Below are 24,450 nucleotides of genomic sequence, written 5' to 3' on the forward strand. Positions count from 1 at the left end.
GAAGCGTTTAAATTACATTGGATTACTGTAATTGTTGGCTTTCTTGCATCTTATTTGATGTTTTGTGGCTCTATTAGACTTATTACTGTGCTTACAGCTTCAAAGTCAGATAGTTAAAAAAAACAGTTGCCGCCTGAGACGGAGCCGAATTTTGAGTACTGGAAAATGGCCCTGTTGTGATTTTGTCTGTGCATGACGTCACTACACGTGGGTGAGGTGAGGTATACTTGAGCGCATGGTGGGCGCTCCAATCCGTTTATGTTCGTGACTTCGTGTATCTTCAAGAAGTTAGTCTTTGAGGAATCGCTAGCAAGTACCTGCGTGATGACATTGATGGAGTAAGTACAATGGATTTTACTTTTGTTAATTATTCCGCACTTTGCAGGAATAAAATTCATATGGTCTGGTTGAGACCGTGGAGGAAAAGACCATGTCGAGGCTAATCCTACATGGAGGACCATCTACACTCATTGGCTACAGTACATGTGCATGGCCCATTTCTGTGAATTTGACACGAGTAACTTTAGCACATGTAGGCCTAGGCCAACACACCCACTAAGATTTTGCACACATCTTGCAAACGGTTTATTCCTCAAGTCGTTGGGTCTGATGTGCTCCCGGTATCCCCCGTATGTGCAGCTAGGCTGTCCCATACTGATATATGATATACATGATGTAGGCCGAAGCCCAACAAGCCCAACTTCACTTTGGCATGCTGCGCATGTTTGAATTGTTGAACTGATAATTGATGCGACTGCATCAGGATGATGTAGATAGTATGAGCAACTTAGACTCTTACGAATTACCTTTTTAACGATTTGGATATGGTCCAGCAAAACATGGCAATGTACACACGCTGCATACTCCTCAGTCATGTCAAAGTGAAGTCACCAACTTGGTCTGAAATCAACTCGCTCTGAGTCGTCTCCATCTCAGGTGAACTCGGTCCCAAGTCAACTCTGTCTCATCAACTCTTGAAGGCAGGCACTTGGCTGCAGCTTGAATAAAAATCTTCCAAGCTAGTTTTGACATACTTTAGGATACCTTAAAGTACTTGTATTTCCAGAATTCTAACATTGCATGTAGACTTTATTTATGTGTGTACGCCAACTGACTTGTGCATGAGATGCCTGGCCTTGTAATTTGGGAAGGCTAGGCACTTGGATGCATCATTAATGAGCTCAGATGAGAAGGCAAAATCCCAGTCTTTCTTGTCAGCTTGACAAACTTTGGCGTACATGTATAAGTATTTTCTAACATCTAACATTGCATGTACATGTACACTTTATTCAAATACAAACATACAGACATACTGTATACTGTATGGACTTGATGTGTCCGTAGAATTTTGGAGAAAGTCTCATTCTGGTGAGGATTTTTAGGATTCGGAAAGGTTTCCAGGAACCACCATCTTTCTATGCTGTCCTTACATCTTGCTACTTAAATAATCGTTAGTTTGTCTACACTTTATCAGCTCTGACAAGTTTGGCCTCGCAGAAAATGATGAAGATGACTCTGATGTTAGCCGTAGCACAGACAGTGAGGGTAAGTACATGTACTTTGTCAAAAGACTGTGTGTAAAAAGGTCCTAGATATCAGAAACAAAATGAACAATTCCATACAAAACCTTTGTACTGTGACTTCTTTTGTCCGACAAATTCAACAATTCAATGCAGCTTTCAACTAAGGAAAGATAGTGCTTACATTTATTGTTCATTTCTTTGAATTTTCATGATGACTTCACCACTCTGTTTTCACTGCTGAAGTTAACACCTAGAGTCAGTGATGACATCTGTATTTTATCTCCTTTTAGTTCTTCTCAAGAAGCGGGCTCAAGACTCAAGTTCCAGTGAGGGTCCAAGTGATAGCCACTCTGACAGTGATGAGGAGCAAGAACAGTGGATGGAGAAAACAGCAGGTAGGTAAGCTGTCACTTGTTAATCATATTTGCACTCTGTGAAGAAATCAATTTTTGCAGGTAGATTTGGCCCTGGTACTTCCTAACGTCGTAACCCTAAAAGAGCTTGGTTACACTAGACCACCTCAGAGCCTGCGGCAATCCCCCAAGAATTAGGGTGTCCAATGCTGGGTTTTTGTACAAACTTCGTGTGCATGACTTTCCTTCCCAATACAAATATTGAAGTTTTATCTCAATCTGTCATATGGTTTGACAGTCACTTGGAAGTTGGGACTGGCAGTGGAAAAGTATACATTCTCGGTTGACCTCTCTCAGAAGAAAGGTGCTGTGCAAGAACCGTAGGTTGGATTTTCACAAAAATGGTGTTAGAATGACCAAAAGAGTTATTAAAAGAACTCCAGAAGGCTTCTGGAAAATATGCACCTTCATGAATGACCGTTTGCTAGAAAGAACAGTTTCTCACAGAATTTAGTCCTCTATCTAAACCAAGTATACTTTCCAACAACAATTTTGGATACCTTTCGGATAACTGCAGATAACAGACTGTCAGGACAGGACTTGTAACCCATTTGTCCTTGTACAGGGTTCCCACTGAAAATCCTGGGAAAAAGTTGTCACGGAAAGTCATGGAAAACTCACAGATATTGGTCTATCCCATACAAATTTCCTGTGCAGAGTGTGGCAGTAAATGCCATGGAGATTGTCATATTTTAGTTTTGGAAATTGCAGGAAAGGTCACTGAATTTGATTTTCAGATTTCATGGGAACCTTGCTTGTAACAATCAGGGCCCAATTTCTCAGTGCTGCTTAGCACACGATTTCACACTAACAGAGGCTCTACATATTTCGTGCATACAGCCAAGTGCATCCTAACCTTAGAGGAAAGATTTGCTTAAAGTTAGTGATGTAACAACAGAAATGTCTATCCGCACGCAACCACCCCGAGCACGGCCATGAAATATTGCTCAAGGTTATCACATTGTTCTGCACAAATTAGCACAATTTTTCTTCTGACTGTGTTAAGAAGCCCTGTGATATTGGGCCCTGACCCCACCCAGCCTGTTACACCCTGCACTCCCCAGCACTGTATGGTTTTATGGATTTAACAGCGACCCACAATAAGAGTCTAAGTGATGATGTGTTGAAACATGGATGCTTTGCTCATTTGGGGAAAAATTATTATTACAGTGTGACTGAAAAACCTTAGGTGACCTTTTCTTGTTGTTTCTTGTCATTTTTTTCTGTGTTTAGATTTGGGAAGGCCTCATTGCCAGGTGAATGTACTGCCATGGCTGCCTACATGAACGCTGAGGCTGGCCAGCGTCATGGTGCCAGTGGACTGACCGACGAAATCTCCAAAGTGAAGAGACGGGTTACGTCATAAGTAGCACAGGTAAGAGTCCTGTTTTTCATATCATTGCTGGCTTTCTGCAAGGATGAATCTGGGAAAGGGGGCAGGGGCCAATTGGGTCATGACCCTGACCCAGGGATGGTTGTGTACATTGTGTCAACCAAGCAAGACGATAGGAACGATGAGGTTTTAAATCCTTGTAACCAGGGCAAACTAGTTGAATGCACCCACTATACTGGAATTGTTCATATTTTCCTGGCCTAAAGTTCCTTTTCCTTCATGGTTTGCTGCTCTTTCACGACAAATTACCATTGATCAATGGTCCACATTTCCTGAGACATGTTCAACATATTCAAGGAGAAATTTGGGTTTCATAGTTTTAATAGTAAAACTCATAAAATGAAACGTCCAATCACAGACATAAATTACCTTTAGACCGACAACACAGCAGGGGCATAATTTCAGGAGAACCTCCATTTTTAAATGAGCAAATGTCTGCCTTGTCCCCTGGGGTTTCATGATTTGCTGTGTAGCACTGCTCTACAACAAATAAGATGGACTGGGTGCAACTGTGGCAATTGTCCATCAAACATTATTTGGCCCTGTTGGTCTCTTTATTAAAGTTCTAACCCGGGGCAGTTCAATTTTTCTTCATGATAATATTTTCCATTATTACAAGCCATAAGTATAAGCCAAGGTGCACATTAGGTGAAATTCAGATAAATTCCTGACATCCCTGTTGTTTAGTGAATATTTGGAAAAGCAAATTCTACATATTTTCTCAAGTTTTATCTGAGAGAGCACTGAGAACTGTGTTTCCAAACATTTCTAAAATAAAGTCTCAAAATTAAAATTACATACATTATGGGGATTTGTTCAGGCTTTTTGAAGGTGAGCAATGAATACGGACAAAAATTTAAGTGTTCAGAGTTCTTATTTAAAGAAGGATCTACCTTAATTTTGACAAATATTGAACCAAAACTCAAACCATCCAACATTTCCGATTTGTATTCAACTCAACAGACTTGTGCACACTGTTGAAATATTTCTGCCCCCACTTTCGGAATCAATCGTTGAATTCTGTAGGAGCTGTTGGTCCATAGATATTTTAGGTTTGTGGTCTTCCCTGATTGATGTTACAATATTACTGTAAAACAGGGTCCTCACTTGTCTGGAAAAGGGAAAGACAATTTTAAGTGTTTAAAAAGTGTCACTTTTTGATTCGCTAAACCCTAAAGAGGTGTCTGGAAAATATTTTTAACAAAGTGTACAAATCACAAAAGTTTTCAGAAGTAATGGGTGAGCAGTGTCAAAGGAATCCTCTTGTCATAGTTCATTTTCTGACATGAAAATGGATTAAAAGCAATAGATATTAACAGTTTATGAAATAAAAGGTGTACAAATAAGGAGCATACAAGAATCCTATAAGTTTGAAGAAATGTCTCAATTTCTATCGCAACTTAGTTCCTTTTGTGATTGATTTCTTCCCAGACCTCCTTATAAAAAAGCTGTGGGCATACCCCAGGAGAAGCAGACCATGATGCTGATGAGAAGAGCACCCTCGCCTCCTCCAACCTGGAGAGAAGGAGGATGGAGGACAAGATCCTATGGGACTTCACAGAGATGGTTCATGAGAATGTCAGGGAGAGGAAGTAACTCAGATTGATGCCAGTCCTCGCCTCCATTACTGAGGAGGAACAGTTTCCAAGATTGCATGAGGGATCCTCATCAGAATCTTTGGCATTGATTCACAAAAAGGCAAGGAAAGGACTCGATCTTCTCAGAGATGTAGTTCCTTGCTTCCACCTTAGCGATGGAGCAAGTCTATCTGCCCCTGTGCACTACTCAAAGGATCAAAGGATCATACGTAGTGATTAATAATTTAAACAAATTGTATTCACATCGCAAAAATGAACATTTTATTTGGCTATTTTCTGGCATCAAAACAAGAAACTCCCGCTGCAGAGTACTGAAGTCTCACGACACTGAAAAAAAAATTTGGCAAACACCTTGTCCCGGTCCTTTATGGCCCTGATGAATAAAAAAATGGAGTTTTAACCAAGTGTGAGGGCGCTGTTGATGAGTTAGAATGATATTGAGGTAATGTGAGGGCGCTGTTGATGAGTTAGAATGATATTGAGGTAATGTGAGGGCGCTGTTGATGAGTTAGAATGATATTGAAGTAATGTGAGGGCGCTGTTGATGAGTTAGAATGATATTGAAGTAATGTGAGGGCGCTGTTGATGAGTTAGAATGATATTGAGGTAATGTGAGGGCGCTGTTGATGAGTTAGAATGATATTGAGGTAATGTGAGGGCGCTGTTCATGAGTTAGAATGATATTGAGGTAATGTGAGGGCGCTGTTGATGAGTTAGAATGATATTGAGGTAATGTGAGGACACTACTTGTGATTTTGAATCACAGAAATGAAGCACTTTGAAGATGTATGCATCTCAGCATGAACAAATTACACACATGTACATGTATGTTTGCAAATCTTCCCCCAATCACATATTTTATGATTATCTGTAAAAATGATGATTGATACAAAAAAAATCAAATTTGTGGTTGTCAGGACATTGAAAAAGAAACAGCTTTACAGATTTCCGAACCCTAAACATCAAATGACAAGAGTTCCCAAAAGTGAGACACGTACGTGTATTTTACCACAATAGGGTTGTATAGTACTGGCCAGTCCTAACATGTCATTGTACCCCCCCCAAGACACTCCCAGCCTTTTACCCTCCTTGCCTCAGAGTCACCCCATCTTTAATTTATGTGCAAAGAGAGTGAAAAGTAGCCATTGTGAAGTTGTGCAACACCTGAGCAATACACGACCCAATGCTTTTTTACCCTGCCAGCTAATTGGGCTCTGAAACAACAAACCAATTGCATTGTCGCACATTCTATGGTGCTCTACCAAGCATGAGCATGAGCTTCAGTGTACAATAAGTAAAGTCAATGAGGTACACACCTGGCTGAAATTTTCAGACTAATAACTGATCCTTTAATTTTTTTGAGTAGTGTATATTGGTATATAGTACAATGCTGCTATAATGAACAGGGCAGGGTCCATACACAATGCTTGGTGTAGCAGTCCTCCCCAACTATTGCGAATTTAATTGGCTCCGTTCCAATTGTCGCATTTTCTTAAAAAATCAAGATGTGTCCATTTTCCATTACAAAAGGGAAAGTCCTGGCAAAAGAGGGCGCTGTTTGCCAAAACAGAGAGGGTGCCAGTTCTTGTGTTGAAATGTCAGTTTATTGACATTTTGACTTTTGAGTCACTGTCATCAGTCCCAAATTTTTTTCTTAAATTAAAAGTAACTTTGTGATGTTCAGTAAAAGTGCGCAGAAAATTTGGGAGCCAAGATTCACGTTCCATAAACCGAATTGTTCAGTGTAGCGACGTTGTACTGTACTTACATCCAAATTATTCAAGTCATGACTTAAATGAATAGACAATTGGTCAGTTTGCTTTTAAGGAAAGACTGTTGTTCACCTTTAATTTGTTTCTTTTCAGTGTAAATCATTGACTCGTATTAATGCACATTTAAGTTATCAAAATGCTACACGCGTACTTCAAAATTTGCAATTAATTACCATTTGGAAAGACTACTTCTTTTGAGGACTAAAAGATTGTAACTATTGCATCCTTTCAAAAATTGATGGAGTTTCCATTCAGGCAGCCAATATACCAGCACTGTTCAGTCAACCCGGTGGCTGTTCTGAACCAATCTTTTCACAAGTTTCCCCCCGAACAGAGATACATGTATTGACAAATGGGAAAGACCACCGACATAGGGCTGGATAGCGCAGTTGGTAGAGCACTGGTACAGTGGTCCAGAGGTTGTAGGTTCAAATCCCGCTCCAGTCAATTTCTTTGTTCATCTTTTATAAGTTTTTCCTTTGACAAATTGTATTTTGTATTTTTCAAGTGGTACATCCACATTGCCAGAACATTACAAAACAGTCTTTCACTTAATATTATCACCAAATTGTTGGCTCAGTGCTGAAAGGTAATTACTGAAAAAATGTAATTTTTGAAACATTCTAAGGACCTGACTCTGTGCATGAAAGAAATATTTAATTTAGTCAAAAAACTAGCTTTTTGCGGCCAACATGTGTGTGTGTAATTTGAACAATTCTGGTTCCTAAATTAATGTCGAAAACAATATTTTTTACTAAACACCTTTTAGTGCATTGACAGGACCTTTTAGCACTGACATGAAATTTGTTTCATTTGAAAAGATTACTGTGCAATAATGCTTTATGTAAGTAAATCATCACCATTTATTGCTGTAACCAGTTAATTTCTATTTGCAAGTGAAATAAATGCTCATTTATTTAAACCAGCAGAACAACTTGTTTGTACATGTTTATCTATTTGTAAAACTGTAGTACTTTGCCTCGTGACCCTTCTCCTAATCTGGACCATGTTACACTGCCAGAGTTTAAGGTACATCTGTTTCCATCTTTAGATTTTACATTACTGCCTCATCCTACATGAAAGCACTGCCAGTCTTAATCATCTTCCCAGCTCCTTATATAAAGTTCCCTCTTGGAGCCCATTAGTCTCAAGCTTATAAGGGCTACAATAAACCCAATAGCAATTTGAAACATTATGAAGCTATGTCCGTCAACCCCATGGGATCCTCAGTGCTCTAATACTGATAGTCCCAAGCCCTCAGCCATCCACTCTACCCTTCCTATCAGCTCTCAGACTTCCAGCTCCTAGGCCTTCCACCCTTGCCTATCTCCAGTATAGAGTTTGGCTGAAAAATATTCTAAGTCCAAACAATGGAAGGTTTAACATTTAGAAACGAGCACATTTCTTCAAGAAAGTGCCGTGGCATAGCGGTTAAGGACACTAACTGCAATGCACAAGGACCTGGGTTCAATCCCAGGTGGGCATGCACAATTTTATTAAAAAACTTAGTAAAAAAAAAAAAAAAAAAAAAAAAAACCTCCTTTTCCGGGGACCCCGGGATTTGAACCGGGGTCCCCTGGCCTGGTGGCCAGCTAGCTAACCACCAGGCCACAGGCCTCTTGATAGAAATAAATTCGGAACTTATATTTAAAGGTTAGGATTGCGCAATTTCAAAAAAGGTCAGAGGGCACAGTACATTTGCATGTATTTAAATAACAAAAGGAGACATTTTAATAACAGCTAGGGGAGAGGAGACAAAATATTCAGACTTGGCATGCATTTCAGTATATTTTAATTTGAACATATATTTGCAAACCTTTCAGTTTCATGTCATGTTGTGCCACTAAAAATTCAAATGTGTTGGTTGAGTTTTAACACATAATTTGGAGAGAGATTCTACTAGGATTGAAACATCAGGTCCTCTGGATATTTCACAACTTTCAGTATCTTGCTATCAACATTAAAATTTGTCAGCTTGCCTGGATGAGCGGGGGCGCTACTGCTGTGATGTATATCAGGAAATTCAGGCAGCATTCGGTCTTTTTTCCTCTTTCCATAACCACTGTGCCATTAAGGCGGTGTTCAGTTCTTTTTTCCTCTTTCCATTACAATTGTGCCATTAAGGCGGTGTTCAGTTCTTGTTTTCCTCTTTCCATTACCACTGTGCCATTAAGGCAGTGTTCAGTTCTTTTTTCCTCTTTCCATTACACCACTGTGCCATTAAGGCGATGTTCAGTTCTTTTTTCCTCTTTCCATTACCACTCTGCCATTAAGGCGGTGTTCAGTTCTTTTTTCCTCTTTCCATTACCACTGTGCCATTAAGGTGGTGTTCAGTTCTTTTTTCCTCTTTCCATTACCATTGTGCCATTAAGGCGGTGTTCAGTTCTTTTTTCCTCTTTCCATTACCATTGTGCCATTAAGGCGGAGTTCAGTTCTTTTTTCCTCTTTCCATTACCATTGTGCCATTAAGGTGGTGTTCAGTTCTTTTTTCCTCTTTCCATTACCACTGTGCCATTAAGGCAGTGTTCAGTTCTTTTTTCCTCTTTCCATTACCACTCTGCCATTAAGGCAGTGTTCAGTTCTTTTTTCCTCTTTCCATTACCATTGTGCCATTAAGGCGGTGTTCAGTTCTTTTTTCCTCTTTCCTTTACCACTGTGCCATTAAGGCGGTGTTCAGTTCTTTTTTCCTCTTTCCTTTACCACTGTGCCATTAAGGCGGTGTTCAGTTCTTTTTTCCTCTTTCCTTTACCACTGTGCCATTAAGGCGGTGTTCAGTTCTTTTTTCCTGTTTCCATTACCACTGTGCCATTAAGGCAGTGTTCAGTTCTTTTTTCCTCTTTCCATCACCACTCTGCCATTAAGGCAGTGTTCAGTTCCTTTTTTCCTCTTTCCATCACCACTCTGCCATTAAGGCGGTGTTCAGTTCTTTTTTCCTCTTTCCATTACCACTGTGCCATTAAGGCAGTGTTCAGTTCTTTTTTCCTCTTTCCATTACCATTGTGCCATTAAGGCGGTGTTCAGTTCTTTTTTCCTCTTTCCATTACCATTGTGCCATTAAGGCGGTGTTCAGTTCTTTTTTCCTCTTTCCTTTACCACTGTGCCATTAAGGCGGTGTTCAGTTCTTTTTTCCTCTTTCCATTACCATTGTGCCATTAAGGCGGTGTTCAGTTCTTTTTTCCTGTTTCCATCACCACTCTGCCATTAAGGCGGTGTTCAGTTCTTTTTTCCTCTTTCCATTACCACTGTGCCATTAAGGCAGTGTTCAGTTCTTTTTTCCTCTTTCCATTACCATTGTGCCATTAAGGCGGTGTTCAGTTCTTTTTTCCTCTTTCCATCACCACTCTGCCATTAAGGCAGTGTTCAGTTCTTTTTTCCTCTTTCCATCACCACTCTGCCATTAAGGCGGTGTTCAGTTCTTTTTTCCTCTTTCCATTACCACTGTGCCATTAAGGCGGTGTTCAGTTCTTTTTTCCTCTTTCCATTACCTCTGTGCCATTAAGGCGGTGTTCAGTTCTTTTTTCCTCTTTCCATTACCACTCTGCCATTGAGGCAGTGTTCAGTTCTTTTTTCCTCTTTCCATTACCACTCTGCCATTAAGGCAGTGTTCAGTTCTTTTTTCCTCTTTCCATTACCACTGTGCCATTAAGGCGGTGTTCAGTTCTTTTTTCCTTGTTCCATCACCACTCTGCCATTAAGGCAGTGTTCAGTTCTTTTTTCCTTGTTCCATCACCACTCTGCCATTAAGGCGGTGTTCAGTTCTGTTTTCCTCTTTCCATTACCACTCTGCCATTAAGGAAGTGTTCAGTTCTGTTTTCCTCTTTCCATCACCACTCTGCCATTAAGGAAGTGTTCAGTTCTGTTTTCCTCTTTCCATTACCACTCTGCCATTAAGGCGATGTTCAGTTCTTTTTTCCTCTTTCCATAACCACTCTGCCATTAAGGCAGTGTTCAGTTCTGTTTTCCTCTTTCCATTACCACTCTGCCATTAAGGAAGTGTTCAGTTCTGTTTTCCTCTTTCCATTACCATTGTGCCATTAAGGCGGTGTTCAGTTCTTTTTTCCTCTTTCCATCACCACTCTGCCATTAAGGCGGTGTTCAGTTCTTTTTTCCTCTTTCCATCACCACTCTGCCATTAAGGCGGTGTTCAGGTCTTTTTTCCTCTTTCCATCACCACTCCGGCATGACTATCATTTTTTCCATTTTCAATATCCTTCAAAAATTCCTCATTTCATTTAATTGTCGTTTATAGCTGCATGAAGTAATCTTTAGGCACTACTCTAAGTTGACAGGTTACCTTCATTGAGGCCCGCGTATTTCAGCCAGGCCTGCAGCCTTGTAAACAGAGCCCAGATTGTGCGGTGTTATATAACTTTCTTTTGTTCACGAACCTGGCTAAGTGCACCGTTAACCTCTTTTCAACAGGGGCCAGATTAGCGTGCAGCGGTGCTGTGTGGCTCATCGCTGCGGTGGTGGAGCGCATTTGTCCCCGGTGGTAATCTGCTTGCTCTCAACGCCCCAAACCCTAGTATACGGTTTTAAAACAAGGCTGGATTATCACCACTTTTGAGAGCGAAAATTTTGGTAATGCCCAGCAGCCTGGTCTTTTGTTCGGAGTACGCTCTTTTGTTACAGGGCCCCGTTTCCTTTGTCCGAGTTCGGAGACCCTGGCCACGCATATGAACCATACGTCTCCGATTCCAAAGTCCCCCACAGGAAGTGGTTAAGGCAGTGTTCTTTTTTCCTCTTTCCATCACCACTCTGCCATTAAGGCAGTGTTCAGTTCTTTTTTCCTCTTTCCATTACCACTCTGCCATTAAGGCAGTGTTCAGTTCTTTTTTCCTCTTTCCATTACCACTGTGCCATTAAGGCGGTGTTCAGTTCTTTTTTCCTTGTTCCATCACCACTCTGCCATTAAGGCAGTGTTCAGTTCTTTTTTCCTTGTTCCATCACCACTCTGCCATTAAGGCGGTGTTCAGTTCTTTTTTCCTCTCTCCATTACCACTCTGCCATTAAGGCAGTGTTCAGTTCTTTTTTCCTCTTTCCATTACTACTCTGCCATTAAGGCAGTGTTCAGTTCTGTTTTCCTCTTTCCATTACCACTCTGCCATTAAGGCGGTGTTCAGTTCTTTTTTCCTCTTTCCATTACCACTCTGCCATTAAGGCGGTGTTCAGTTCTTTTTTCCTCTTTCCATTACCACTGTGCCATTAAGGCGGTGTTCAGTTCTGTTTTCCTCTTTCCATTACCACTGTGCCATTAAGGCGGTGTTCAGTTCTGTTTTCCTCTTTCCATTACCATTGTGCCATTAAGGCGGTGTTCAGTTCTTTTTTCCTCTTTCCATCACCACTCTGCCATTAAGGCGGTGTTCAGTTCTTTTTTCCTCTTTCCATCACCACTCTGCCATTAAGGCGGTGTTCAGTTCTTTTTTTCCTCTTTCCATTACCACTGTGCCATTAAGGCGGTGTTCAGTTCTTTTTTCCTCTTTCCATAACCACTCTGCCATTAAGGCGGTGTTCAGGTCTTTTTTCCTCTTTCCATCACCACTCCGGCATGACTATCATTTTTTCCATTTTCAATATCCTTCAAAAATTCCTCATTTCATTTAATTGTCGTTTATAGCTGCATGAAGTAATCTTTAGGCACTACTCTAAGTTGAAAGGTTACCTTCATTGAGGCCCGCGTATTTCAGCCAGGCCTGCAGCCTTGTAAACAGAGCCCAGATTGTGCGGTGTTATATAACTTTCTTTTGTTCACGAACCTGGCTAAGTGCACCGTTAACCTCTTTTCAACAGGGGCCAGATTAGCGTGCAGCGGTGCTGTGTGGCTCATCGCTGCGGTGGTGGAGCGCATTTGTCCCCGGTGGTAATCTGCTTGCTCTCAACGCCCCAAACCCTAGTATACGGTTTTAAAACAAGGCTGGATTATCACCACTTTTGAGAGCGAAAATTTTGGTAATGCCCAGCAGCCTGGTCTTTTGTTCGGAGTACGCTCTTTTGTTACAGGGCCCCGTTTCCTTTGTCCGAGTTCGGAGACCCTGGCCACGCATATGAACCATACGTCTCCGATTCCAAAGTCCCCCACAGGAAGTGGTTAAGGCAGTGTTCTTTTTTCCTCTTTCCATCACCACTCTGCCATTAAGGCAGTGTTCAGTTCTTTTTTCCTCTTTCCATCACCACTCTGCCATTAAGGCGGTGTTCAGTTCTTTTTTCCTCTTTCCATCACCACTCTACCATTAACCACTACCAGCCGGGGACTCCGAAATCGGAGCCGTATGGTTTATATGTGTGGCCGGGGTCTCCGAACTCGGACAAAGGAAACAGGGCCCTGTAACAAAAGACCGTACTCCGAACAAAAGACCAGGCTGCTGGGCATGACCGGCATTTTTCACTCTCAAAAGTGGTGATAATCCAGTGTTATTTTGAAACCGTATACCAGGGTTTGGGGTATTTAGAGCAAGCGGATTACCACCAGGGACAAAAGCTCTCCACCACCGCAGTGATGAGCCACACAGCACCGCTGCATGCTAATCTGGCCCCTATTGAAAAGAGGTCAGCAGTGCACTGAGCCAGGTTCGTGAACAAAAGACAGTTGTATAACACCGCACAATCTGGGCTCTGTTTACAAGGCTGCAGGCCTGGCTGAAATATTCGGGAGTCAATGAAGGTCACCTGTCAACTTAGAGTAGTGCCTGAAGATTACTCTGTGCGGCTATAAACGACCGTTAAATGGAATGATGAATTGTTGAAGGATTTTGAAAACGGAAAAAATGATAGTCATGCCGGCCCAGCATCCTCAACGTTGAAAAATGCCCCGGTCCGAAGTGGTTAAGGCGGTGTTCAGGTCTTTTTTCCTCTTTCCATTACCACTCTGCCATTAAGGCGGTGTTCAGTTCTTTTTTCCTGTTTCCATTACCACTGTGCCATTAAGGCAGTGTTCAGTTCTTTTTTCCTCTTTCCATCACCACTCTGCCATTAAGGCGGTGTTCAGTTCTTTGTTTCCTCTTTCCATTACCACTCTGCCATTAAGGTGGTGTTCAGTTCTGTTTTCCTCTTTCCATTACCACTGTGCCATTAAGGCGGTGTTCAGTTCTTTGTTTCCTCTTTCCATTACCACTCTGCCATTAAGGCAGTGTTCAGTTCTTTGTTTCCTCTTTGCATTACCACTCTGCCATTAAGGCAGTGTTCAGTTCTTTTTTCCTCTTTCCATTACCACTGTGTCATTAACCCCTTCATGCCAGGGCATTTTTCAATGTTGATGCTGCTGGTCCGGCATGACTATCATTTTTTCCATTTTCAAAATCCTTCAAAAATTCCTCATTTCATTTAACTGTCATTTATAGCTGCATGAAGTAATCTTTAGGCACTACTCTAAGTTGACAGGTTACCTTCATTGACGCCTGCGTATTTCAGCCAGGCCTGCAGCCTTGTAAACAGAGCCCAGATTGTGTGGTGTTATATAACTTTCTTTTGTTCACGAACCTGGCTAAGTGCACCGTTAACCTCTTTCAACAGGGGCCAGATTAGCGTGTAGCGGTGCTGTGTGGCTCATCGCTGCGGTGGTGGAGCGCATTTGTCCCCGGTGGTAATCCGCTTGCTCTCAACGCCCCAAACCCTAGTATACGGTTTTAAAACAAGGCTGGATTATCACCACTTTTGAGAGCGAAAATTTTGGTAATGCCCAGCAGCCTGGTCTTTTGTTCGGAGTACGCTCTTTTGTTACAGGGCCCCGTTTCCTTTGTCCGAGTTCAGAGACCCCGGCCACGCATATGAACCATACGTCTCCGATTCCAAAGTCCCCCACAGGAAGTGGTTAAGGCAGTGTTCTTTTTTCCTCTTTCCATTACCACTCTGCCATTAAGGAAGTGTTCAGTTCTTTTTTCCCTTTAATTTTTCCATTACCATTGTTTGATGTACATGCAGTAGGCTTCATGGAATGGTAGTAGCGCCCTCTATGGTTGGTCAGCATTTTATAGCGGAGCCTTTGATGCAGCACAACAAGGTAGATTCCTCCTGCCAGGATTGCTAGGAGAAACCAATCAATGAAATCAAGTTCTGTCAGTTTTATTTCAGTGTTAAACCCGGGTTATTTTGTACCATCTCACAGCCAAGATCTTGGCTGTCCCAAGCCCAATTTTTTTTCAACACTCAGCGTGCATGTAAACCACTTCTTATCAATACAGATATGGAGTTTCAAATCAATCTGACATACAAGTTCTAGTTGATACACACTCAACAATTAACTGCATAATGGTGATTATTAAGTTGTCAAACCTGAAAGTGATTTGGTTCAGGTAATATCTTATGACCCTATTGGCTTGAGTGACTATATTTGAAATCTTCAATATTGCCTTAACGTTACTTTGTGCATGTGTCTGTGACATCAATGTATGGCCTCAACATCATCTTCAATACTTATAAAGACAACTTACAGTCACTGCAGAAGACAAACTCCTCCTGGATGGACAGCACGTTTCTTCCACTCTCACTACCATCTCTGCTTCTATCCACTTGCCAACAAGTGCCCTAACAATAAAGAAAAAGTTAAATGGAATGGAGAAATAGAAAGGCCTCATTTCTGTCAATTAATAGGAATGATTTCAAAGCCATTTTCATAATTAAACAAGCACAGTATATTAACCCTAACTGTTCTGGGTAGTTCAGCTAGAAACCCCGCCAGACACATCAGTCTGCATCATTTGTCAAAGTCAAGTGTAACAAGATCCTACAGGTCAACTCTCCTCAAAGCCAAACAGCCTAGGAGTCTTTGGTTACCAGTCACCACAAGATCCAACAGTGGCATTGTTCAAGGAGACCAGCTCCCATTGTCTCAACATGACCAGCTCGTTTGGCTGCTGTTGATTGCCCAGTGCATCACGAGGCGCATTTCCATTGGACTTTTTTGGTTAACTTACTGCGACTTTCCTGTAGAATTACAAAATCAAATCCAATGGGAAAACACGGTAAACTATCGTCCCTGTCAACTTGCCACGAGCGTGATGTAAAATTAACAGGCCGAAAAGGGTCGCCAAAGATTTCCGTGCAGCCAGGGTAAGTTACCAGGGGCGCAAAAGTAAATGTAACTTGACCAAGACCACGCTAAACATACGAACCAGACTACACAGAGAAAATGGATGTATGGTTCCAAGCCTCCAACTCCATGAGCACAGTACAGCAGCATGCCACGCACACACGGTGAGGTGTGCCCGGATATAGCTATACACACATTGTGTACTGGGCTTTTCCTATACGAGTTTGTCGTCTTTGTGCAGATTTTGCCAAATTCGTCTGATTTTATCTTTGTTTTTGTCAGGAAGAAAAAGTCTAATCGGAACACGGCTATAGTACATCAGACTTTTTCATCTGTGGGGCTAGGGTCAAGGTTAGTATTTGCAAAGTGATATCTGCAGTTTTCACCTATTTGTTTAAACTCCTCTTCTAAGAGTTGTAGACTGCTGGCCCTTTTTGATTCCACCATCTGACCGTCTTGCTTGGACCTTCATTAATGTTGCAAGCACAGATATTATGACAATAAGGGGCTTGATCTGTGAAATTAAAACAGTCATAACATTATTTAACTGATTCATCCATTTATAATAAAAAATTTTCTTTTTAAAAGACAAAGATTCATTTTCATGTTGTTATTTTTATTAAAAGGAGATGCAAAAAACTTTTCAAAGATTCAAAATTGTGGCTTTCATCAGTAACTTTTGGGGGAAATTACACCCCAAGACAGGTTTACCATTGGTTATGTTCTAGGCCAAAGAAATATTTGTCATCATGTAAAGGGTATAACATCTGGCACCCCGCAGTCTCTTTAGTTTTTAATTTAGTTCTCTAAGACAACAGAAATTAACACAGAACCGTACATGTTTTTTGAAGGCTGCACCAATTGGCAACTTCAACTTTATTTTAAATAAGGAAAGATTTTCAGCTGAAGCAGATACATTATTCAATTTATGCCTGATCTTCCTGACCCTACAGGGGAGGGGAAAAGTTATCCCCCCTCACACACACAGTGACATAACACCGTCCATCACTTTCCACACCATGCAGCCTCCCTCCCCCCTTCAAAAAATTTCTTACCCTCTTTTTTTCCATTTCATGGGTGGAGGGTGAAGCCGCCACAGCTGCCTAATTGCTATCAAATCAGAAGGGTTAGCAGGTGTCAATTACATGTGCGTGTGCATTAGCATGATGTCATATCCAGACTAACATGTCTCCATTGTCCAGTCATCTCTTAACTGATTGCCAGCTGCCAGGTGTGTATGCAGGTGTGGGGTCCAACATCAAAGTGTGCCAATGCAATGCAGGCATATAGGGTGCATTCGATTACGAGGCAGGCCTGGAAAAATAGCAAGCTATCACAATAAGAGAAACTCGAACTAACTGAAGAATGTTCAACAGCAAAGTTGTAGGGAAGTGAATCAATAGGGACTCACACACCAATTCTACATCAAAATCAAAAAAACTGATCAACCCTAAAAAAACATGACCAACATAAAATATTAAATAAGACTTGAAAAACATGAACTAAAGTTAAACCAAAAAAGAGCTAGGGGGGGCTGTGGCATCACAGATCAGCCAAAACTTGATACCTCTCCACTGCCGTGCTCAATGTACACGTAGGCAGGCCGGCACATACAGTGTGTGCAGTCTTGAACTTCAAATGACCACCACAACAAAACAATATGTTGGATTGAGCGCACCCTCTTTGGACACAACCTGAAGCAATTCCACTCACCTGCAAATTCACAGAAATGGTTCCCAATATCAAAGGCTTGATAGTTGTAGCCGGCATATTCATAATCAATAAAAGACACCTTATCTACAAAATAAAATAAGATATTTGGATGACAAAAGAAGATTAGCCAACAGAAGAACTGACACAAGTGTGACATGTATGCAGCGTGTAGCCCTAGCCCTCGATACAAAATTGCCGCCGTGTCCACAATATGACCTGCTGCCACTGTTGTGTGCTTCATAACGGCTCTCCAAGTACATGTGTGTAAGTGCCAAGGTAGTCGGTGAACAGGGCATGTTATGTGCAGGCATGCAACTTTGACAAAACCAAAAACGAGGAAACTCCAATATCTCCAACATTTTGTACAGTGTTTTTCAATTCCTAATGGGACCAGTGTAAAGTGAAAAACAAGAAAATCAGCTGATCTGAGGAAAAGATGCATGCCTGTATGCGGAAAACACCATTTAGGGATAATGAAACTAGGTTAGAAACACACATTGCTGCGTATCAACAAAATTATACGTTTTGAAAATAATTCTGGAGTGATGTTTCTGTGGTCCTGTTCAAATGTTTTAAGAATTAAAAGTTACCTTTCCTGCTTTTCTTCATCCTCAAATTTATCAGGAAGAATAGACAGCCATTTATCGATGAGTCGGAAGAGACAAGGCAAAGTAGCCACTCCATCCTGTGGCTTGATGCTGTGAATTTTTCATCATCGCCCTCATAGTGGATGTTGTGGAATGAAGGATGACCACGGACTCCATAACAACAATCAAAGGAGAGAGTTACAGTGGATGTCCACTCATTGCAACCGCAGAAAAAAAACAGCTACATGTATTACCAATTACACGTACATGTACCAGGGGAAGCATGTAAAATTTGCTTGTTTGGAAAGAAAAGCCTTTAGGACATGGATGAAAGTGGTTGAGAAAAAAATATCTGTGCAGGCAGTTCCTCTGAAGTACATGTACATTGCATGTGATGTGCATGTATGTTAGTATATGTTATGCACTGTATTCTCAATGCAGATTAAATTTTAGTAAGCGTACTGCCTTCACATTTCTCTCTGTACGTACATATAAGATGCAACTCTGAGTTAGGCAATAATCTACTACTCATCTTGTAGAAAAAACTTCGTCATGTATATTTATACGGTTTTTATGATGTTTCCTTCCACTTTTAACCTTGAATATCATGTAAATCTAAAACTCTTTAACACTGTGTCGAAAAAGCATTGAAAATTCTCCATTGTTGCCGTACCTGGACCATTTTCTCCTTGAAAAAAAGCAGAAAAGGCACCCTGAACCTTTCTCTGACAATTTGTTGTGTTTGCTGCCCTCTAGAGTTTAATTTGTGAGAGCATCTGAAAGAAAACGAGATTTGGGTCAGATTGCGGCAAAGTCAAATTAAACATGTTAAACTCACAATGGATGTACATGTACACTGGGACTCCTGACAGAAAATTCACCTCCCAAATTCAGACAATTAAAATGTACAAACAGATGATTTCTGCAGAATATTTTGATTCACATGTAACTCTGTAAGCTTCTTATTGTCTGTCATGACTAATTTTCACTGAATATTTTGAAGAAATCAGCATTTGAATATATTGGGTTTTGTGTGGTGGCAAAATAGGAAATGTCATAAGTTGCGTGTACCTGTTATGATGAATACGTATGGGCCAGGCATGTCAGGTACATGGCATGCATGATCATTGATCATGTAGGTCTGTAATGTACATGTACATGATGTCCCGGATGTGCATGTCCTGTATCGGCGTCTACCGTCACCACAGGTTCGAATGGCGATGTGGGAATGAGAAACATCAGCAGAGGCTCATAAATTACAATCAACAACAATCACATTTACATGTATTCCAATAAATGATCAACTCACTGGAGCCATCTTGACAAGCCATGAGACTTGCCTTCCCATAATGCAATTCTACATAGACTGGTAAATTGTCCCGTTACACTCCCTCCTCCCAGATGCAACTTCCATAGGAAGAGGCGTCTCATAAGTGAAGGTTAAACAATATGAAATAAAGCTTGGCTATCAATCACTACAGATCAACAGAAGACTGCGTTCCACTATCTTTTGAACTCATGTTTTTAACTAATGGCAAAGGCTTCTGAATGGCAAGCAAGGCTGTCTAGTGTTCATCTTAATCAAAACAGAGAGGCACATGTACAATGTAAATGTAACACGTTCTTGAATAAACCTCAGCACATAATTTTAAAATCAATGTCCGATATAGTTTCATAATTAAATGTTCAATCAGATAAAGATCAAATGTCTTTTAGCATCAAATTTCAGATGAATCCTCCTCGGTCAACGAAGTAATTTCTGATCTAATCAAGGTGGCAAGTTGGGTCAGGTGGGTTGTCACAATGTTCAATGGCTGGAACCTTGTTGAACATGTTGAACACTTCTTGGAGCAAGGAGACTCAGGACATCATCAGGGACAAAACAAAGATGGGTAGTAAACACAGGCACGTCGGTAACAAATCAGGAACAGGAACATTAGTTAAATAACACAGGATCTAGGCAAGACACCGGTACATCAGCAGAAAATCAGCAGTCACAGCTTCAGCAGATTCTGACGCAACACAACAGCACGGTTGCATAGTATGCAGGAACTCCTCACAGCATGTGATGCTGGGAAGAATTCCATATACGAAGTTTGCTGTAATATCGCGTAATTACTACAAAAGTATCCTTACTTTGATCGCTGAATGAAGACGATTCCAATAGGCATTGAAGAGCTGAACATCATAGGACAGACATGTGGAGTTTTGGGCACACTTTTGGAGCTACATGTACACATGGACCAGGTTTACATCGACAGGCGGCCATCTTTGCTTCTGAAGAACATGGCGAATGCGCACGACGTGTGCGCATGAACCGAATCATATCCGGAAGGGGTTGGGCTGCCACAAGCATTGAGGTAATTTTTATGCATGAATCCGCAACACGACGAGTGCAGAGGGCCGTCATCTGTCCGGATGGATCTACACAGTTCACGAAATGCCGCGCAATGTGCCCTACTGTACATGTACAATTTTTACTTGGGGGAAAATAGTGCCTGTTTTGCGACAATTTTTAAGTTGGAGGATTTGGTTAGAAGGAAAAAATGGGCCCAATTTCTTTTACAGACAGTTTGTAAGTTGGACAATTTGTTTAGAAGGAAAAAAGGGGCCCAATTTCTTTTAGAGAGTGCTTGTCAGTTGGAGTTTTTTTCTATATTTATACAGAGGGAAGGGGAAAAGGGAGCTGAAACCTGTCTTTAGATTATTTTGTGGCTATCTGCGCTCGAAAATGTGAGGGGAGGCTTGTACAGGAGAAGAACATCTTTAAGGATTTGATTGAAGTGGTCTACTCCTGCATGTCGGCAGCGCCACATGTATTCGGCTCACGTCATACCGTCAATTGTGCTCAGACATGTACCTTACCTAGTTGATTTCCTTTGGCACAACCTACTTATATTAACAACGGATAGCCACATTTATTTATATTTAAATATTCTAATTTATACAAATATTCGTGAATGATTACATATTCAGTTTCATAAATATTTAATTTTTTAAATATTCATCTTGACCTCATCGTGACCTCTCCTTAATTCAACCGTAATTTTATATGGAACATATCGACTTCCTCCGGCAACAAGCGCTCGTGTGGCGTGGTCAGACTGCTGTATTTCTATACCTAACAGTTCTCTTCATTGCAGGTTCGATTCCCCTTTACGACACAATTTGGATTAAATGTATTAAATGTGTATACTAACTGTAATAATCCTTGTACTAATGGTAGGAAAACTGTGGAGAAATAAAAGGACGGGATAGTGAAGGAAAAAGGAAACGGTAGAGGATATAGTAGGGGAAAAAAAGAACGGCAAAAGGACTCACTTTTTTGCCGTTTTATTGCGCGGGGCCCCTTCTTTTTAAACCTGTCCCCTAAGTTACTGAACCCCCTTTCACATCTCTATCCCCCAAGAATAAATGTCGCCCCTTTTTAAATCTGTCCTGGAGCAAAAATTTCTCCTAAAAAGTGAACTTCGTACAGTGTATATGGAATTCTTTCCGTGATGCTATACACAGGGTAGTCGTGTGGCAGGGATGAGGCTCCAACAGGGCGAAATCCTCGCGTCAACTCGCAATCGAGCACAAAAAAATTTAACAGCAACTCGAAAAGAACGAGCAACAGGATCTGCACGGGTTTGCATACTTGTTGACATAAAATAACAGTCAATAACGGAGAGCCAGAGGACTTGTTTATGTTGAGCAGGGTCAACACGACAGCATCATTATCTAGCTCACCACGACGGCATTCTGGACATGATAGAATAAACACAGTTATACAGCATACATAGTTCACAGTTGTCGGAACATGTCATACGAAGCACATGAAGTAGTGAGGAATACCAACAGTGAGATCCCAGACTCGCTTATGCTAAACATGATTAACACGACAGCAGATATCTGGCACTCGCGTGATAGTACATGTACAGTGTACATGTAATTGAAGGGATAACATTAACAATTAAATGCATGACAGTCGACACGAGCACTCTCCGGTGTTGACACATGGTTTCGCGGGGTCATCACAAAGTCAGAGCTGTCCCCAGCATCGAAGGAATAACAGTTACAATACAGAGTTTCTCACACAACAGTGACATTGACAGTCGGAACTCTCCAGTGCTGGTGCATGGCTTTCGCGGGGCCACCACGATGGCAGAGTCGGTCAGCTGTCCACATTGATAGTGAATGATGATACAGGGTGTATTTACTGACGTTAACATAATCAGATGCAGCCAGACACAGTTACATATCAGCAGAGCCAGAAGACTAGCAGAACTGATCAACTTAGTCCGACTTTAAAGTCAATGAGCTCGCATCGTGCAGCACGTACAGGTGCGTGGACAAGGTGTTCACGAACATGACGACAAGTCGAAAAACAAACCACTAAAATCTCCCACTACACACGCCATCCTGCCGATTACGCCAGTGTATCGGCGTCTACCGTCACCACAGGTTCGAATGGCGATGTGGGAATGAGAGACATCAGCGAAGGCTCATAAATTACACTCAACAACAATCACATTTATTCCAATAAATGATCAACTAAGAGGAGCCATCTTGACAAGCCATGAGACTTGCCTTCCCATAATGCAATTCTACATAGACTGGTAAATTGTCCCGTTACAGTCCTACATCATGCAGGCCCAGGCCTAGGCTAGTAGCTAGTCCAAGTAGTTAAAGGCAATTTGTAGGGTCCGGGTTACTCAGACATGTCAAACTAGCCTTGGCCCTGGGCCAGAAAGATTTCTGGAGGACGCCACTCAACACCCTATGCACAGATGACGCACGGAAATAGGGCTATAGCCTTCATCATGTACGTAGACCCTACGTACATGTGCGAGAATGGCTAGTATGAAAAATTCTAGGTATTTTTCTAAGTAACTGACTAGGTTTTTCCCTCCTAAATTGAACTTGTCTTAATATGTTTTGCTTTCTGAAGGCTAGTTTATTAATAATAATATTTGCACCCCCCCCGCACGTTAATTTTTAATCTACAGGCCAGATCTGTGCTGGCGCGGTGCAGTGCCTTACCTTGAATTTTATCTCGTCCTGTTTCCACTCCGGCCGCGCTAATTTAAGTAATTTCAGCGCCCCTTCCTCTAGATTATCCTCATCTAGTGTGAAATTGATTCATGACACGCCATCTCGGGACATTTTGTCAATAAAAATGTAGATAACACTGCGCAATTTAGCTTTTAATGAAAGCATGAGCACACGTGAGTTGGTCCAGTTCAAAGTAGTCCGGTCCCCTGCCCACACTGTGTTGATATTATAGCTCACGACGTCCGGGAATGAGATCATTTGTAGGGTCACAACCTTCTCCCCGTGGCGTTTAATGGCTGGTACATGGTCATGTACTGTACATGTAGTTAAGGGGTACAGTGTCCCAATTCAAGGAAAATTTCCACCAGGATGAGGTGCACAAAAAGTACCCCCTGAGATTGTTTCAAAAAGAGGGGCTTGTTTGGGCCAAAAAATGGTGGAGTTGTGTCAGTATGGCCCAGGATTATCTCTGTAGATTCAGGGGCACCCATTCGGGGGCAAAGCAGACACAAATGGGATTGAAAATTAGTCAGAAGAGCCCCAGGAAGGTGAGGGATGTCATTTAAAAAATGGCCGCAGTGGGAGGGCTTGGCAACATTCACTTTTTGGGGGTGAGTTTGTTTTGGGCGAATAATTAAAACATTCATTCGTTAACCTACTAAAAATTGAAAATCAAATGAAATCTGAAGGACCAAACAACACATTGATTTTTGTTTGAGAGGCCTCAGGGACTTCAGTTGCCTGCCATGGGGCTCCAAACTTGGTTGATTTTACACTATTTTCAATGACAGTGGAGCTTGAATTGGTTCAGTGCACCCTTCAAAGTCCTCTACTTGTCACGGCCGGTAAACAAGTGTGGGACAATCATGGAAGCCTGGGTGCCGCTCACGGGCTCAAAATCAGAATATCGACAAGAATGTAAGATTAAATCAGTGCTCTGAAGTATCATATATTTCAGAGTAATGATTTGATCTTACATTCATGTCGATATTCTGCTCACGGTGCTACGCTGCCCTTCCTTATTTCTCTGATCTAGGCTCAAGTTCAGTATCGATGGACTCTACTTACCGACGGTTCAAAATCAGACTTGCTTATTCGAGTGGACGGAGAGGAATTTTATATATGAGTCAATGATTCGGATCGCTGATTGAAAATTGGTCAGAGGGTACAGAAAGTACAGGAGTGAAGCCAGGGACGTTTCGACCATTGTTGTTTGCTTGTTGGGTTGGTTGTTTGTTTGTTGGGGGGTGTTGGGTCGTTTGCTTGTTTTTGGCGTGACGTGTACAGCGAGGAGTGTGCTTGCACGCGCACGGCGCGAGCCGCGGCCTTCAAGTTCGCGGTTTGGAAACCTCTCTCACCAGACCGTCCCGACCTGGCTACGCCCCTGAA

At 41.6% G+C, this 24,450-nt stretch overlaps 2 protein-coding genes across 18 annotated transcripts; one reads left to right on the top strand and one right to left on the bottom strand.

Moving 5' to 3' along the window:
- The first annotated feature begins 164 nt into the window (after positions 1 to 164).
- On the top strand, positions 165 to 7,633 carry LOC110975056 (uncharacterized). Of its 3 annotated transcripts, XR_015423407.1 has the most exons (6): positions 165 to 338; positions 1,475 to 1,545; positions 1,814 to 1,922; positions 3,170 to 3,311; positions 4,761 to 5,331; positions 5,370 to 7,633. XR_015423407.1 is itself a non-coding variant. In XM_087130181.1 (5 exons), the coding sequence occupies exons 1-4, from the start codon at positions 259 to 261 to the stop codon at positions 3,300 to 3,302; spliced, it is 393 nt and encodes a 130-aa protein (XP_086986307.1). In that variant the 5' UTR covers positions 165 to 258; the 3' UTR covers positions 3,303 to 3,311; positions 4,761 to 7,633. The 3 variants fall into 3 exon arrangements, 1 of the variants encoding a protein (XP_086986307.1); XR_015423408.1 differs by having other exon boundaries at positions 1,814 to 1,918; positions 4,761 to 7,633; XM_087130181.1 differs by having other exon boundaries at positions 4,761 to 7,633.
- LOC110975100 (ethanolamine kinase 1-like) lies at positions 6,743 to 23,263 on the bottom strand. 15 transcript variants are annotated; one of them, XR_015423415.1, is made up of 8 exons: positions 23,050 to 23,263; positions 18,698 to 18,800; positions 18,028 to 18,195; positions 17,292 to 17,437; positions 16,780 to 17,038; positions 16,111 to 16,238; positions 15,126 to 15,618; positions 6,743 to 14,718 (listed from the first exon to the last, which is right to left on the bottom strand). XR_015423415.1 is itself a non-coding variant. In XM_087130184.1 (7 exons), the coding sequence occupies exons 5-7, from the start codon at positions 15,528 to 15,530 to the stop codon at positions 14,656 to 14,658; spliced, it is 219 nt and encodes a 72-aa protein (XP_086986310.1). In that variant the 5' UTR covers positions 15,531 to 15,618; positions 16,111 to 16,238; positions 16,780 to 17,038; positions 17,292 to 17,437; positions 18,028 to 23,042; the 3' UTR covers positions 6,743 to 14,655. The 15 variants fall into 15 exon arrangements, 4 of the variants coding, with proteins under 4 accessions (XP_086986310.1, XP_086986309.1, XP_086986308.1 ...); XR_015423418.1 differs by lacking the exon at positions 18,698 to 18,800; XR_015423410.1 differs by having other exon boundaries at positions 18,028 to 18,800.
- Positions 23,264 to 24,450: the final 1,187 nt, after the last annotated feature.

The sequence above is a fragment of the Acanthaster planci genome, linkage group LG20 (assembly GCF_054643075.1).
Source record: "Acanthaster planci isolate LZ-2023a linkage group LG20, COTS_SCS, whole genome shotgun sequence".
Taxonomy (NCBI): Eukaryota; Metazoa; Echinodermata; class Asteroidea; order Valvatida; family Acanthasteridae; genus Acanthaster; species Acanthaster planci.

What these genes read in the sequence shown, in the direction of transcription:
- LOC110975056 (XM_087130181.1), top strand. Translation starts at nt 259, where the DNA reads ATGTTCGTGACTTCGTGTATCTTCAAGAAGTTAGTCTTTGAGGAATCG. An exon ending in TGCGTGATGACATTGATGGA is followed by an intron (nt 339 to 1,474) that starts GTAAGTACAATG and finishes ACACTTTATCAG; the next exon opens with CTCTGACAAGTTTGGCCTCG. An exon ending in ATGGAGAAAACAGCAGGTAG is followed by an intron (nt 1,923 to 3,169) that starts GTAAGCTGTCAC and finishes TTCTGTGTTTAG; the next exon opens with ATTTGGGAAGGCCTCATTGC.
- LOC110975100 (XM_087130183.1), bottom strand. Translation starts at nt 18,121, where the DNA reads ATGGAGTGGCTACTTTGCCTTGTCTCTTCCGACTCATCGATAAATGGC. An exon ending in CCATTTCTGTGAATTTGCAG is followed by an intron (nt 16,835 to 17,437) that starts GTGAGTGGAATT and finishes CTGATTTGATAG; the next exon opens with CAATTAGGCAGCTGTGGCGG. An exon ending in ATGAAATGGAAAAAAAGAGG is followed by an intron (nt 16,239 to 16,779) that starts GTAAGAAATTTT and finishes TTAATTTCACAG; the next exon opens with ATCAAGCCCCTTATTGTCAT.